At 54.5% G+C, this 18,126-nt stretch overlaps 1 protein-coding gene across 1 annotated transcript; it reads right to left on the bottom strand.

Moving 5' to 3' along the window:
• Window positions 1-1,811: 1,811 nt before the first annotated feature.
• On the bottom strand, window positions 1,812-17,719 carry LOC144740991 (dolichyl-diphosphooligosaccharide--protein glycosyltransferase subunit TUSC3-like). Its single transcript, XM_078623685.1, has 10 exons — window positions 17,572-17,719; window positions 14,138-14,307; window positions 11,802-11,919; window positions 10,074-10,214; window positions 8,991-9,131; window positions 6,916-7,005; window positions 6,022-6,085; window positions 5,439-5,513; window positions 3,178-3,268; window positions 1,812-2,513 (listed from the first exon to the last, which is right to left on the bottom strand). Exons 1-10 carry the CDS (start codon window positions 17,680-17,682, stop codon window positions 2,498-2,500), a joined length of 1,017 nt encoding a protein of 338 aa, XP_078479811.1. The 5' UTR covers window positions 17,683-17,719; the 3' UTR covers window positions 1,812-2,497.
• Between the last annotated feature and the right edge of the window lie 407 nt (window positions 17,720-18,126).

Below are 18,126 nucleotides of genomic sequence, written 5' to 3'. Positions count from 1 at the left end.
ATAAAAATCACGACGTTTCGGAGGCAACACAAGCTTCCGTTGATACAGGTGGAACAGTCACAGCACGATTGCTGTATCAAGTGATACACTTGATACAGCAATCGTGCTGTGACTGTTCCACCTGAAGACGGAAGCTTGTGTTGCCTCCGAAACGTCGTTATTTTTATTTTATTTGTATTTACTTTTATTAATTTAATTTTTTTACCTACGTGACTTTACCGAAAAAACCTAAGAATATGAATCCTTGCAGTCACGAAAGCTTCAAATCTAGAATCTTAAAGTGACTAAGTGCAAACAGAAAATCCAAGAAAAGACAGCAAAATATTGCAGAAAAAGCACCGTACTGTACACCAACGCTGATGAGACACCAAATGTCAGAACTGGTCCAAAGTTGTGCTTGTGTTGCACCAGTGATACTGGTAGGAACCGCCAGGTTCCACCAGCGCACAGGGGATTATTGTGTCCGTCCGTCCTGCAGGGAGGGGCTGGGTGGGGATGGGAGGGTGGGGAGGGGCTGGGTGGGGAGGGTGGGAAGGGTGGGGAGGGGCTGGGTGGGGAGGGTGGGGCTGGGTGGGGGGTGGGAGGGGTAGGGCTGGGTGAGGAGGGGCTGGTCACCCCGTGGTGCCCTTATAAAACTCAACGTTTAACCTACTCACGCCGGCTTGTGCCCGCCCTCACAGTCGGCCATATTTGCGGAATACACCACGCCGCCGTTGACCCTGCAGGCCATTGACCGAGCAACCCAACGTTCCTACCAGCTCCCTCCGCAGCAGGAATGTGTTAATGTGGCTTCACGGTGGCTAGATGTTGACTACCTCTCCTGGTATACAGGAGGTCGTGGGTTCGATCCCGACCCTGACGCCTGCTGCTGTATATTTGGAGTTTGCGTGTCTCTCTCTCCGTGGTGAGATGTTGACTACCTCGCCTGGTCTACAGGAGGCCGTGGGTTGAACCCAGACCCTGTCGCCTGCTGCTGTATATTTGGAGTTTGCGTGTCTCCCTCTCTCTCTCTCCGTGGCAGTCGCGTGTATTTTTCTCCAGGCCCCCCCCCCCAGTTTTCCCCTCCACGCCTAAAATGAACGCGCGTTCAGAGCATTTGCATGCTATACATTTCCACGCGACGATAAGCCACTTCTCGCTCAGCTCTAACTTGTAGTCGGGACGCTTCTGAAAGAAAGAGCTACAGTGGAGAAGCCGCGTCGCGGTTAGCGCTACGAACCCAGCGAGCCGAGTTCGATTCCCGCTCACGGTCTACACCAGTGACGATTATCTGAACAGGGTCCTGGGCCTCCCCTAGGTCGACTCGGCCTCAAATGAGTACTTGGTGAACATCGCCACTGGGGAGATAGAGGCGGTCGGGCGTGGTGCTGGCCACCCACCCCCTCGTGTACTGTTCCGGCCTTCATAGGTGCTCGCTAACAGCACTTGCCCCTACAGTCTGTTAAGGCTACACGGGGGATCTTTGTCTTTATCTTTGTGGGTTTGGCCACCCACCCCCTCGTGTGCCGTGCCGGCCTTCATAGGTGCTCGATAACAGCACTTGCCCCAATAGTCTGTTAAGGCTACACGGGGGATCTTTGTCTTTATCTTTGTGGGTTTGGCCACCCACCCCCTCGTGTGCCGTGCCGGCATTCATAGGTGCTCGCTAACAGCACTTGCCCCAATAGTCTGCTAAGGCTACAAGGGGGACCTTTGGTGCCTTTGTCGAGTAAATAAGATGCACTCCCTGGGAGATGAGGCCACGTGTCTCTTGCAGGATGCGAGAATGCACAAATATTCTTAAATACATTTGTAAGTTGACGACAGAGGTGTGGGAGGGAGTAGGCAGATCGTCTGCTCGTTTATTTTGTTGCACAACTCATACAAAGAAAACCGAGGAAATAATTATAAAACATTACACGCTCCGCTCACTCGAACCGTGACTACTACGAGGATGGAGATGATGATGGAGATGATGAGGATGGAGATGATGATGATGATGATGGAGATGATGACGGAGATGATGATGATGATGATGATGGAGATGATGATGGAGATGACTGATGATGATGGAGATGACTGATGATGATGATGGAGATGACGATGATGATGGAGATGACTGATGATGAGGATGGAGATGATGACGGAGATGATGTTGATGTTTATTGAAGAAAATAGAGAATCACATTGACGATCTTTCCAAAAAGCATCCTGGTTCAGTTTTCCCCTCTAGTGATGGGGAGCGCGCGGTGATGATGAGGTTGACGATGATAGGGATGGTAATGATGACGAAGATGATGACCGTCGCAAGATGACGTTGATGATGATGTTGATGAGCGCGACGTTTATATGATTGTTGACAATATTAACGGTGATAACGAAAATGTTGATGACGATGATGACAATAACGATGTTGCTGTCAATGATGTTGTTGATGACGATGATGTTGTTGTTGATGACGATGATGATGTTGACGATGTTACTTCCATCATCTTTCCTCCATTCACCAATGCCATCTTCACTTTATAAGAAAGCTGAGAAAATGAGACACAAACATCGCCACTGGGTCAGACAAGGAATTAATCCGTTGTACACGACTTCTAGACTCACACAGAGACCCACGGACTCACACGGAGACCCACAGACTCACACGGAGAGCCACAGACTCACACGGAGAGCCACAGACTCAGACAGAGACCCAGACTCGCACAGAGACCCATACTCACAGAGACACACATACTCACAGAGACACACAGACTCACACAGAGACCCACAGGCTCGCACAGAGAGCCACATGCTCGCACAGAGACCCACAGGCTCGCACAGAGACCCACAGACTCGCACAGAGACCCACAGACTCGCACAGAGACCCACAGACACACAGAAACCCACAGACTCGCACAGAGACCCACAGACTCGCACAGAGACCCACAGACTCGCACAGAGACCCACAGACTCACAGAGACCCACAGACTCACACAGAGACCCACAGACTCACAGAGACCCACAGACTCGCACAGAGACCCACAGAGACCCACAGACTCGCACAGAGACCCAGAGACTCACAGAGACCCACAGACTCGCACAGAGACCCACAGACACACAGAGACCCACAGACTCGCACAAAGACCCACAGACTCGCACAGAGACCCACAGACACACACAGAGACCCACAGACTCACACAGAGACCCACTCACCTGTATGGGTACCCGTGGTACTTGGAACGGAAGATGGAGAGGAGGAAGCTGAAGAAGAAAACGACGAGACCCAGGCCTACGAGACACAGGACTGACAACAACAACAACATCGTCGTCAACATTCACATCAAAAGCATCAACATCATGATGGTGATGCTGGTTCTGTTGATGCTGCTGTTGATGCTGTTGTTGATGCTACTGCTGTTGATACTACTGCTGCTGTTGATGTGACTGCTGTTGTTGCTGCTGCTGTTGCTACTGCTGATGTTGCTGCTACTGCTGTTGTTGATGCTACTGCTGTTGATGCTACTGCTGTTGCTGCTACTGCTGTTGCTGCTACTGCGACTGCTGTTGTTGATGCTGCTGTTGCTGCTGCTACTGCTGTTGCTGCTACTGCGACTGCTGTTGTTGATGCTGCTGTTGCTGCTGCTACTGCTGTTGCTGCTACTGCTGTTGTTGATGCTGCTGCTGTTGTTGATGCTGCTACTGCTGTTGTTGATGCTGCTGTTGCTGCTGCTACTGCTGTTGCTGCTACTGCGACTGCTGTTGTTGATGCTGCTGCTGTTGTTGATGCTGCTGTTGTTGTTGATGCTACTGCTGTTGCTGCTACTGCGACTGCTGTTGCTGATGCTACTGCTGATGTTGCTGCGACTGCTGTTGATGCTGCTGCTGTTGTTGTTGATGCTTCTGCTGATGCTGCTGCTGTTGTTGATGCCGTTAACGCCGCTGCTGCTTCTGGTGTGACCCAAGCGGTCCCCTGGCTGCTGAATAATTCAGAGCGAGTAATCGCCGCGACAGCGACGATGGCGCTTGCTGCTGCTGCTGCTGATCGTGACCCCACCGTCTCATCGCGGCGCTCCGTGGGCTCAGCCAATTAGCGGCGAGCTCGTTAGCGAGCGCTGGGCTGATGGTGTTGGCTCATCGAGCCTCATCAATGGCGCGGTGATGGTGATCACCGGGCAGTAGTGGTGGCGATTGCGTGGCGGTGGTGATGGTGGTGGTGATGATGATGGTGGTGGTGATTGGGTCATGGTGGTGGTGGTGATGGTGGTGATGATGGTGGTGGCGATGATGGTGGTGGCGATGATGATTGTGGCGATGATGGTGGTGGTGATGGTGGTGATGAGGATGGTGGTGATGGTAATGGTGATAGAGGTGGTAGTAGTGGTGATGATGATGGTGGTGATGATGGTGGTCGTGGTAGTGGTGGTGATGATTGGGTGATGGTGGTGATGTTATTACGAGTGGCTTGTGTACATCCATGCCTCACTATTTCATTCAATCACTTTGCTAAACCACTCGCCCTTACTGCCAATCACCCCACCCACCCCCACCCCACCCACACCAAGACCCCACTCACACCCCCACTCACTCACACCCCCACTCACACCACACCCCCACTCACTCACACCCCCACTCACACCACACCCCCACTCACACCCCCACTCACTCACCCACTCACACCCCCACTCACACCCCCACTCACTCACCCACTCACACCACACCCCCACTCACACCCCCACTCACACCCCCACTCACACCACACCCCCACTCACACCCCCACTCACTCACACCCCCACTCACACCCCCACTCACACCCCCACTCCAACCACCCCCCACTCACACCCCCACTCACACCACACCACCCACACCACACCACCCACACCACACACACCACACCCCCACCCCCCACTCACTCACACCCCCACTCACACCCCCACTCACTCACACCCCCACTCACTCACACCCCCACTCACTCACACCCCCACTCACACCCCCACTCACACACCCCCACTCACTCACACACCCACCCACACCCCCCACTCACACCCAACCACGCCACCCAACAACCCCACCCACACCCCCCACTCACTCACACCCACACCACCCAACACCCCCACCCACACGCCCCACTCACACCCCCACTCACACCCCCACTCACACCCCCACTCACACCCCCACCCACACGCCCCACTCACACCAACACCACCCAAACCAACCCCCACACGCCCCACTCACACCCCCACTCACACCCCCACTCACACATCCCCACTCACTCACACACCCACCCACACCCCCCACTCACACCCAACCACGCCACCCAACAACCCCACCCACACCCCCCACTCACTCACACCCACACCACCCAACACCCCCACCCACACGCCCCACTCACACCCCTACTCACACCCCCACTCACACCCCCACACCCACACCACACAACACACCACCCACACGCCCCACCCACACCCCCCACTCACTCTTGCGTTTGCCGATGTCCCCGTCGGGAGCCGCCGAGTCGTGCAGGAGGACGACCCCCAGGGTGATCGCCACGTCTGCGCCCATCGTCAAGGCTCACGCGACAACCCCGACGAGACTCACGCGACAACCCCGCTAGACTCACGCGACAACCCCAACGAGACTCACGCGACAACCCCGATGAGACTCACGCCAGCACCACGCCCGGCCGCCTTTGTCTCCCCAGTGGCGATGTTTACACACAGCACTATGTACTCATTTGAGGCCGAGTCGACCTAGGGGAGGCCCGGGACCGGTTCAGATAATCGTCGCTGTTGGTGTTGGCCGTGAGCGGGAATCGAATCCGAGTCGCCCCCCACGCACACACACACACGCACGCACACACGCACGCGCACACACGCACGCACGCACACACGCTCGCACACGCACGCACACACGCACACGCACACACGCACACACACACACACACACGCACACACACACACGCACACACGCACACGCGCACACACACGCACACACACAACAGAAAGGCACCCCCGGGTCTGGGATCGAACCCAGGCCCCTTGCTGGACGGGTCAAGGATACTGAGGAGGATGACGATGTGAGTCTCAGCCACGAACTGCGCCTGGCTGCTGCCGTGGATGTACGCCTGCCAGGAGGAGAGACCCACAGACTCATCACACAGAGACCCACAGACTCACACAGAGATCCACAGACTCACACAGACTCACACAGAGACCCACAGACACACACAGAGACCCACAGACTCACACAGAGACCCACAGACTCACACAGAGACCCACAGACTCACACAGAGACCCACAGACTCACACAGAGACCCACAGACTCAGACAGAGACCCACAGACTCACACAGAGACCCACAGACTAACACAGAGACCCACAGACTCACACAGAGACCCACAGACTCACACAGAGACCCACAGACTCACACAGAGACCCGTAGACTCACACAGAGACCTATAGACTCACACAGAGACCCATAGACTCACACAGAGACCCACAGACTCACACAGACACACAGACTCAGAGACACACAGACTCACACAGACTCACACAGAGACCCACAGACTCACACAGACACACAGACTCAGAGACACAGACTCACACAGAGACCCACAGACTCACACAGAGACCCACAGACTCACACAGAGACCCACAGACTCACACAGACACACAGACTCAGAGACACACAGACTCACACAGAGACCCACAGACTCACACAGACACACAGACTCAGAGACACAGACTCACACAGAGACCCACAGACTCACACAGAGACCCACAGACTCACACAGAGACCCCCACAGACTCACACAGAGACCCCCACAGACTCACACAGAGACCCACAGACTCCACTGAGCCTCATCTCCAGCAGTCACTTAAAGCGCGAGCGAGTCTGAAGCCACGTCCTTCAGGAGGGTCCTGCCACCCTGGGGCGACGGGCGTTTGGCACGTACCACCTGTCCCGTCTGGGGGTTCTTGTGGGCGTACGGAGGTCCGCGGATGTGGTTCCACATCTGCCCGGAGGTCATGGCGAACACGACGCACTGCCCAACGCACACACGCACACATAGTACACACACACATTGTATACGCACACATTGTATACACACACACATTGTACACACACACACATTGTACACACACACACACATTGTACACACACACACACATTGTACACACACACACACATTGTACACACACACACATTGTACACACACACACATTGTACACACACACACACATTGTATACACACACACATTGTACACACACATTGTATACACACACACTGTATACACACACACACATTGTATATGCACACACACATTGTATACACACACACATTGTATACACACATTGTACACACACATTGTATACACACACACTGTATACACACACACATTGTACACACACACACATTGTATACACACATTGTACACACACATTGTATACACACACACTGTATACACACACACTGTATACACACACACATTGTATACACACACACATTGTATACACACATTGTACACACACATTGTACACACACATTGTACACACACATTGTACACACACACACTGTATACACACACACACATTGTATATGCACACACACATTGTACACACACACACATTGTATACACACACACATTGTACACACACATTGTATACACACACACTGTATACACACACACACATTGTATATACACACACACATTGTATATGCACACACACATTGTATACACACACACATTGTATACACACACACATTGTATACACACACACATTGTATACACACACACATTGTATACACACACACATTGTATACACACACACATTGTATACACACACACATTGTACACACACACACACATTGTACACACACACACACATTGTATACGCACACACACATTGTACACACACACACACATTGTATACGCACACACACATTGTACACACACACACACATTGTATACGCACACACACATTGTACACACACACACACATTGTATACGCACACACACGCACACATTGTATACGCACACACATGCGCACGTGCGCACACATACACACCGTCATACACACACAGAGCTGAGGTTGATGATCACAATTCAGAAGCTTCTACTGCTGATGATGATGACAAATCTGCTAACCATGACGCTGCTGCTGTTGCTGCTGCTGCCAATTGCTGATGATGATACTCCTGCTGATGATGATACTCCTATTGCTACTGATGGTACGACTGATGCTCATGACAATGCTGACACAGACGATGACAATTCTGCTGACTACTCTGCTCCTGCTGCTGCTGCAGTTGCTACTGCTGCTGATGATGCTGCTGCTGATGATGCTGCTGCTGATGATACTCCTGCTGATGATGATACTACCGCTGCTGATGATGCTGATGATGCTGCTGCTGCTGCTGCTGCTACTGCTGCTGATGATGCTGCTGCTGCTGATGATGCTGATGATGCTGCTGATGCTGCTGCTGCAGTTGCTACTGCTGCTGATGATGCTGCTGCTGATGATGCTGCTGCTGATGATACTCCTGCTGATGATGATACTACCGCTGCTGATGATGCTGATGATGCTGCTGCTGCTGCTACTGCTGCTGATGATGCTGCTGCTGATGATGCTGCTGCTGATGATACTCCTGCTGATGATGATACTACCGCTGCTGATGATGCTGATGATGCTGCTGCTGCTGCTACTGCTGCTGATGATGCTGCTGCTGCTGCTACTGCTGCTGATGATGCTGCTGCTGATGATGCTGCTGCTGATGATGCTGCTGATGATGATGCTGCTGCTGCTGCTGCTACTGCTGCTGATGCTCCTGCTGCTGCTCCTGCTGCTGATGATGATGATCCTGCTCCTGCTGCTGCAGTTGCTGCTGCTGCTGCTGATAATGATGCTGCTGATGATGCTGCTGATGATGCTGCTGCTGCTGATGCTGCTGCAGCGGCTACTGCTACTGATGATGCTGCTGCTGATGATGCTGCTGCTGATAATGCTGCTGCTGCTGCTGCGCCTCACCAGTGCGGCGACGGCCCAGCCGGTCTTGTTGTACAGGAAGTCCAGGTTGTTGCGTCTCAGGAAGAGCAGCCCCCCAACCAGCGACATGAGCAGCATCAGCGCCACTGCCCCCGAGTAGTTGGGGGGGCGGAACACGCGGATCTGGGGGGAGGGGCGGGGGAGGGGCGGGGGAGGGGGGGAGGGAGGGAGCGGGGGAGGGGGGAGGGAGCGGGGGAGGGAGGGAGGGGGGGGGAGGCGGAGGGGGGGGAGGAAGGGAGGGGCGGGGGAGGGGGGGGAGGGAGGGAGGGAGGGGGGGGAGGGGAGGGGGGGAGGGAGGGAGGGAGGGGGGGAGGGAGGGAGGGAGGGAGGGAGCGGGGGGAGGGGGGAGGGAGCGGGGGAGCGGGGGAGCGGGGGGAGGGGGGGGAGGAAGGGGCGGGGGAGGGGGGAGAGACAAAGCAAGACCGATCGCGGGGTTGAGATGGGGCACCGGGATGGTGAGATGTTAACTACCTCGCCTGGTCTACAGGAGGTCGTGGGTTCTATCCCGACCCTGACGATGCCTGCTGCTGTATATTTGGAGTTTGCTTGTCTCTCTCATCATCATCACGGTGGCTAGGAGATGTTAACTACCTCGCCTGGTCTACAGGAGGTCGTGGGTTCGATCCCGACCCTGACGATGCCTGCTGCTGTATATTTGGAGTTTGCGCGTCTCTCTCTCCTCATCATCATCACCGATCGATAACGATCAATAACGGATCGGGGCAAGATCGCCGATCAACAACATATCGGGGTGGGTGGGTTGGGTGGTGGGGTTGATCACCGATCGATATCGATCAATAGCGGATCGGGGCAAGATCGCCGATCAACGACAGATCGGGGTGGGGTGGGTTGGGTGGTGTTGATCACCGATCGATATCGATCAATAGCGGATCGGGGCAAGATCGCCGATCAACGACAGATCGGGGTGGGGTGGGGTTGGGTAGTGTTGATCACCGATCGATATCGATCAATACCGGATCGGGGCAAGATCGCCGATCAACGACAGAGGGTGGGTGGGGGGGTTGATCACTGATCGATATCGATCGATAACGGATGCTTCCTCACCGTGACCTCGCTGCGGTCGCTGATCCACTTGGCCAGCTGCTCGGCCATGATGCCGTTGCGCTGGAGGTCAAAGGTGTCGGCTCGCTTGGGGCGGCCCTTGGCCGGGAAGTGCATGAAGGTGGGGGCCGAGTTCATGTTCAGCTGCACCGAGGGGGGGGGGAGATAAGGGGGGTTAAGGGGGAGAAAAGGGGGCGATAATGGAGAGATGAGGGGGAGAAAAGGGGGAGAAAAGGGGGAGATAATGGAGAGATGAGGGGGAGAAAAGGGGGAGAAAAGGGGGAGAAAATGGGGAGAAAAGGGGAAGTTCATGGGGAGAAAAGGGGGAGAAAATGGGAAGAAAAGGGGGAGATAATGGGAAAAGAAGGGGGAAAAAATGGGAAGAAAAGGGGGGAAAAAAGAGGGAGATAATGGGGAAAAAAGGGGGAGATAATGGGGAGAAAAGGGGGAGATAATGGGGAGAAAAGGGGGAGATAATGGGAAGAAAAGGGGGAGATAATGGGGAAAAAGGGGGGGAGAAAAGGGGGAGATAATGGGAAGAAAAGGGGGAGAAAAGGGGGAGATAATGGGAAGAAAAGGGGGAGATAAGGGGGAGAAAATGGGGAGAACAGGGGGAGAAAAGGGGGAGAAAAGGGGGAGATAATGGGGAGAAAAGGGGGAGATAATGGGGAGAAAAGGGGGAGATAATGGGGAGAAAAGGGGGAGATAATGGGGAGAAAAGGGGGCGATAAGGGGGAGAAAAGGGGGAGATAATGGGGAGAAAAGGGGGCGATAAGGGGGAGAAAATGGGGAGAAAATGGGGAGAAAATGGGGAGAAAAGGGGGAGAAAAGGGGGAGAAAAGGGGGAGAAAAGGGGGAGTTAAGGGGGAGATAAGGGGGAGATAAGGAAGAGACAAGGGGGAGATAAGGGGGAGACTCGGGGGACACGTGGGGTGACGCGGGGGAGACGTGGGGAGATAAGGGGAGACAATTGGGAGACAATGGGGAGACGGAGGGATGCGGGGGAGATAAGGGGGAGATGTGGTGAGACGCGGGGACACACGGGGATACGATGTGGGTACGTGACATGGGGGTATATGGGGAGACGAGGGGGGAGATAGAGAAAGAGAGAGACACGATAGAGCCGATGTTGTTCTAGAGCAAGGGAGTGGTTTAGTTGGTGAGCGAGTGGGTCGGCGAGCGGTTGAACGGACGAGCGAGCAGTTGATCGAGCGGGCGAGCGAGCAGTTGAGCGGGCCTGCGAGCGGATGAGCGAGCGAGTGGTTGAGCGGGGCGAGCGAGTGGTTGAGCGGGCGAGCGAGCGGATGAGCGAGCGAGTGGTTGAGCGGGGCGAGCGAGCGGTTGAGCGGGGCGAACGAGAGGATGAGCGAGCGAGTGGTTGAGCGGGAGAGCGAGCGGTTGAGCGGGCGAGCGGATGAGCGGGCGAGCGGTTGAGCGAGCGAGCGGTTGAGCGGGGCGGGCGAGCGGTTGAGCGGGGGGAGCGAGCAGTTGAGCGAGCAGTTGAGCGAGCAGTTGAGCGGGGCGAGCGAGCATGCGGTTAAGCGGGGCGAGCGAGCGGTTGAGCGGGCGAGCGAGCGGTTGACCGAGCGGTTGAGCGGGCGAGCGAGCGGTTGAGCAGGCGAGCGAGCGGTTGAGCGGGCGAGCGAACGGTTGAGCGGTTGAGCAGGCGAGCGGGCGAGCAAGCGGTTGAGCGGGGCGGGCGAGCAGGCGAGCGAGTGAGCGAGCCCGAACCTGCTGGAAGACGTCCGAGCCCTCGTCAAAGTCCACCATGGCGAAGTAGAGTCGGCTGGAGTAGGACCCCGAATACCGCCACGAGTTTGCCAGGATCTGGAACTCCTCGTTGGCGTGCCTTCACCACGCGGCAGCAGCAACAACAACATCAACAACAGCGGTGGTGGTGGTGGTGGTGGCGGTGGAGGTGGAGGAGGAAGAGAAACCACCACGGCATTTCGTTTTTAGGGAACCTTTGCACACGGGTATCGGACTGGATATTAACGCACGCTCTCCCACGCTCACCAACACTCTCCGACACTCTCCCACACCCTCCGACACTCGTGCACAACCTAAGACACCCACCCACACCCTACCACAATCACCCACATCCTCACACACTCACCTACACCCACCCACCCACCCACCCCCACACCCTCACACACTCACATCCTCCCACGCTCACCAACACTCTCCGACACTCTCCCCACACCCTCCGACACTCGTGCACACCCTAAGACACCCACCCACACCCTACCACAATCACCCACATCCTCACACACTCACCTACACCCACCCACCCCCACACCCTCACACACGCACATCCTCCCACGCTCACCAACACTCTCCGACACTCTCCCACACCCTCCGACACTCGTGCACACCCTAAGACACCCACCCACACCCTACCACAACCACCCACATCCTCACACACTCACCTACACCCACCCACCCACCCCCACACCCTCACACACTCACATCCTCCCACACTCACCAACACTCTCCGACACTCTCCCACACCCTCCGACACTCGTGCACACCCTAAGACACCCACCCACACCCTACCACAACCACCCACATCCTCACACACTCACCTACACCCACCCACCCACCCCCACACCCTCACACACTCACATCCTCCCACGCTCACCAACACTCTCCGACACTCTCCCCACACCCTCCGACACTCGTGCACACCCTAAGACACCCACCCACACCCTACCACAACCACCCACATCCTCACACACTCACCTACACCCACCCACCCACCCCCACACCCTCACACACGCACATCCTCCCACACTCACCAACACTCTCCGACACTCTCCCACACCCTCCGACACTCGTGCACACCCTAAGACACCCACCCACACCCTACCACAATCACCCACATCCTCCCACAATCACCCACAATCACCCACCCACACCCTCACACACCCACCCACACCCTACCACAATCACCCACCCACACCCTACCACACCCTACCACACTCACCTACACCCACCCACCCCCACACCCTCACACACTCACATCCTCCCACACTCACCTACACCCACCCACCCCCTCCCACACCCACCCACACCCACCCACATCCTCCCACACACTCACCTATACCCTCAGACACACACCCACCCACAATCACCCACACTCTCACACACCCACCCACACTCTCACACCCTCAGACACACACCCACCCACCCACACCCTCACACACCCACCCATATCCTCACACACTCACCCACCCACACCCTCACACACCCACCCACACTCACCCACCCACATCCTCACACACTCACCCACCCACATCCTCACACACTCACCCACCCACATCCTCACACACCCACCAACCCACATCCTCACACACTCACCCACACCCTCACACACTCACCCACATCCTCACACACTCACCCACCCACACCCTCACACACCCACCCACCCACCCACCCACACCCTCACACACTCACCCACCCACATCCTCCCACACTCACCCACCCACACCCTCACACACCCACCCACACCCTCACACACCCACCCACCCACCCACACCCTACCACAATCACCCACCCACATCCTCACACAATCACCCACCCACCCCCTCACACACCCACCCACACCCTACCACAATCACCCACCCACACCCTACCACACCCTACCACACTCACCTACACCCACCCACCCCCACACCCTCACACACTCACATCCTCCCACACTCACCTACACTCACCCACCCCCTCCCACACCCACCCACCCACATCCTCCCACACTCTCACACACTCACCTATACCCTCAGACACACACCCACCCACAATCACCCACACTCTCACACACCCACCCACACTCTCACACCCTCAGACACACACCCACCCACCCACACCCTCACACACCCACCCACACTCTCACACACCCACCCCACCCCCCTCCCACCCCCTCCAACACCCACCCACAATCACCCACATCCTCCCACACTTACCCAGTCTCCCCTCCCCCAAGTCCCCCTTTCACACAAATCACAACAACACTGTTCACCCCCCCACCCCACCCTCCCCCCCTCCCTCCCCCCCGTCCCCTGTCGTACTTGCAGACCCCGCACTGCCTCTGAGGCTCGAGGGCCGTGAACATGATGACCACCGAGTAGTTCCGCGGCGGCGCCTTCACGTAGCGCCGGAACTTGTCCCCGTTGAGGCGGATGACCGAGCGTCGCACCGTCCACTCCATCAGCTGCTGCACCTTCTCCGACATCAGCACCTGCAGCGGCGGCATCATCAGCAGCAGCGTCATCATCAGCAGTAGCGTCATCATAATCAGTAGCGGCGTCATCATCAGCAGCGGTGTCATCAGCAGCAGCGTCATCATCAGCAGCAGCGTCATCATCAGCAGCAGCGTCATCATCATCAGCAGCGTCATCATCATCAGCAGCGGCGTCATCATCAGCAGCGGCGTCATCATCAGCAGCAGCGTCATCATCAGCAGCAGCGTCATCATAATCAGCGTCATCATCAGCAGCGTCATCGTCATCAGCAGCGTCATCATCATCAGCAGCATCATCATCAGCAGTAGCGTCATGATAATCAGCAGCGTCATCATCATCAGCATCATCATCAGCAGTAGCGTCATCATAATCAGCAGCGTCATCATCAACAGCAGCATCGTCATCAGCATCAACGGCGGCATCAAAATAATAAACACCAATATCATCACTGGCAGCAGATTCATCATCAGCTGCAGCAGCATCATCATCATTAGCAGCAATCATCATCAGCATCAATATAACCATTACCATCATTATCACGATGACCAGATGCTGGCTTTTCAACATAAGCACATGTTTCATCAACATCATCATCATCAGCAGCAGCATCAGCATCAGCAGCAGCGTGTCTTTTGAACTTCTTTCGCACTGTACGTAGCCAACCGTATCGGGAGAAGGACAATACACTATGGGTCTCTGTGTGAGTCTATGGGTCTATGAGTCTATGGGTCTCTGTGTGAGTCTATGGGTCTCTGTGTGAGTCTGTGGGTCTCTGTGTGAGTCTATGGGTCTCTGTGTGAGTCTATGGGTCTCTGTGTGAGTCTATGGGTCTATGAGTCTATGGGTCTCTGTGTGAGTCTATGGGTCTCTGTGTGAGTCTATGGGTCTCTGTGCGAGTCTATGGGCCTCTGTGTGAGTCTATGGGTCTCTGTGTGAGTCTATGGGTCTCTGTGCGAGTCTATGGGCCTCTGTGTGAGTCTATGGGTCTCTGTGTGAGTCTATGGGTCTCTGTGCGAGTCTATGGGCCTCTGTGTGAGTCTATGGGTCTCTGTGTGAGTCTATGGGTCTCTGTGCGAGTCTATGGGCCTCTGTGTGAGTCTATGGGTCTCTGTGTGAGTCTATGGGTCTCTGTGCGAGTCTATGGGTCTCTGTGCGAGTCTATGGGTCTCTGTGTGAGTCTATGGGTCTCTGTGCGAGTCTATGGGCCTCTGTGTGAGTCTATGGGTCTCTGTGTGAGTCTATGGGTCTCTGTGCGAGTCTATGGGCCTCTGTGTGAGTCTATGGGTCTCTGTGTGAGTCTATGGGTCTCTGTGTGAGTCTATGGGTCTCTGTGTGAGTCTATGGGTCTCTGTGGGAGTCTATGGGTCTCTGTGTGAGTCTATGGGTCTCTGTGTGAGTCTATGGCTCTCTGTGTGAGTCTATGGCTCTCTGTGTGAGTCTATGGGTCTCTGTGTGAGTCTATGGGTCTCTGTGTGAGTCTATGGGTCTCTGTGTGAGTCTATGGGTCTCTGTGTGAGTCTATGGGTCTCTGTGTGAGTCTATGGGTCTCTGTGTGAGTCTATGGGTCTCTGTGTGAGTCTACGGGTCTCTGTGTGAGTCTATGGGTCTCTGTGTGAGTCTATGGGTCTCTGTGCGAGTCTATGGGTCTCTGTGCGAGTCAGTGAGTCTCTGTGTGAGTCTATGGCTCTCTGTGCGAGTCTACGGGTCTCTGTGTGAGTCTATGGGTCTCTGTGTGAGTCTACGGGTCTCTGTGTGAGTCTACGGGTCTCTGTGTGAGTCTATGGGTCTCTGTGTGAGTCTATGGGTCTCTGTGTGAGTCTGTGGGTCTCTGTGTGAGTCTATGGGTCTCTGTGCGAGTCTATGGGTCTCTGTGCGAGTCTATGGGTCTCTGTGCGAGTCAGTGGGTCTCTGTGTGAGTCTATGGGTCTCTGTGCGAGTCAGTGGGTCTCTGTGTGAGTCTATGGGTCTCTGTGTGAGTCTGTGGGTCTCTGTGTGAGTCTATGGGTCTCTGTGTGAGTCTGTGGGTCTCTGTGCGAGTCTATGGGTCTCTGTGCGAGTCTATGGGTCTCTGTGTGAGTCTACGGGTCTCTGTGCGAGTCTAAGGGTCTCTGTGTGAGTCTACGGGTCTCTGTGCGAGTCTATGGGTCTCTGTGTGAGTCTATGGGTCTCTGTGTGAGTCTATGGGTCTCTGTGTGAGTCTACGGGTCTCTGTGCGAGTCTATGGGTCTCTGTGTGAGTCTATGGGTCTCTGTGTGAGTCTATGGGTCTCTGTGTGAGTCTATGGGTCTCTGTGTGAGTCTATGGGTCTCTGTGTGAGTCGATGGGTCTCTGTGTGAGTCTATGGGTCTCTGTGTGAGTCTGTGGGTCTCTGTGCGAGTCTAAGGGTCTCTGTGTGAGTCGATGGGTCTCTGTGTGAGTCTATGGGTCTCTGTGTGAGTCGATGGGTCTCTGTGTGAGTCTATGGGTCTCTGTGTGAGTCTGTGGGTCTCTGTGCGAGTCTAAGGGTCTCTGTGTGAGTCGATGGGTCTCTGTGTGAGTCTATGGGTCTCTGTGTGAGTCGATGGGTCTCTGTGTGAGTCGATGGGTCTCTGTGTGAGTCTATGGGTCTCTGTGTGAGTCTGTGGGTCTCTGTGCGAGTCTAAGGGTCTCTGTGCGAGTCAGTGGGTCTCTGTGTGAGTCTATGGGTCTCTGTGTGAGTCTATGGCTCTCTGTGCGAGTCAGTGGGTCTCTGTGTGAGTCTATGAACAAAGATGTCCCGTGTAGCCTGTAACAGACTGTTGGGGCAAGTGCTGTTAGTGAGTAGCAGCAGTACCTATGAAGGCCGGAACTGTGGCAGGAATTCATATTCTTTGGGTCTGTCGGTGAAGTCACGTAGATAGGTTCAAAGAAAATACCTCGTAGTTTTTTAAAACAATTTTTTGTTATTTTATTTGAACCAATCGACGATGACTTTACCGACAGACCCAAAGATATCCAACTCATATTGATAGAAACCCAAGAAATTCGCCGCTGACGTTTCATATTCCCCAACGCAGATAGGCGGAAAGCGTCGGCGCCGACCAATCGCGGCGCTCCCCGCGTTCCGCTTCGACCAATCACGACCGAGGACCCGGACTAAGCGGACTACGTTATGCAAACGCGCGCCGAGAAGCGCGGCCTACTGCAGGCTGCGTTCAGGACTTCTCGCGCTCAACGTTTTTTGTTGTAAATTTAGAAAAAACAACAACAAAACTTCAGTTTGGCGGCTCGCGCTCCGTCACCTCTTTGGTCTTTTGCGCGGCGCCCGGCGTCGAGAGGGAGCAGAGGACGCAGACGACGAAGAGCGGCAGTAGCAGCTGCGGTAGCAGCAGCCTGGAGCGTGCGGCCGCCATCTTGGGTAGGGAAAGTCACTTTCCCCTGCCCACTCCGCACCGTGCGCGGCTCTCATTGGTCGGGAGCCGCACACGTGATGCGGGCGACAGATGGAGCGAGGCGATTGGTGGTTGGGTCAGTGATGTCGTTTCGCAGTTTAGCAATTTTAGTGATATGAGAATGTTTTTTTAAAATAAAAATTGTTCTTTTAAAAATGTTCAAACACCAAACTGAAACCTTTTATCATACATTATATATAAAAATATAATATATATTTATTTTTTTAAAAATATATATTATATTGTAATATATATTACATTTATAAAAATAAAATATTTTATATTAGATTTTTTATAAATATTAAAACAATTATATTATATTTTAATAAATAGAAATATAAAAATAGAAATAATATTTTATATTTATATGTTATATATAAATAAAACATTTATATATTATATATA

Source organism: Lampetra planeri, unplaced genomic scaffold (assembly GCF_965212315.1).
Source record: "Lampetra planeri unplaced genomic scaffold, kcLamPlan1.2.h2 scaffold_375, whole genome shotgun sequence".
Lineage (NCBI taxonomy): Eukaryota > Metazoa > Chordata > Hyperoartia > Petromyzontiformes > Petromyzontidae > Lampetra > Lampetra planeri.
Note: the sequence above shows the minus strand (reverse complement) of the source record. Positions and strands in the feature narration are given on the sequence as shown.

Bases quoted from the DNA above. Each gene is read 5' to 3' on its own strand.
- LOC144740991 (XM_078623685.1), bottom strand. From the start codon at position 17,682: ATGGCGGCCGCACGCTCCAGGCTGCTGCTACCGCAGCTGCTACTGCCG. The intron at 14,308-17,571 runs GTGACGGAGCGC...CCGCCGCTGCAG, and splicing joins CCGCGCAAAAGACCAAAGAG to GTGCTGATGTCGGAGAAGGT. The intron at 7,006-8,990 runs GTGAGGCGCAGC...TGCGTTGGGCAG, and splicing joins GCTGGGCCGTCGCCGCACTG to TGCGTCGTGTTCGCCATGAC.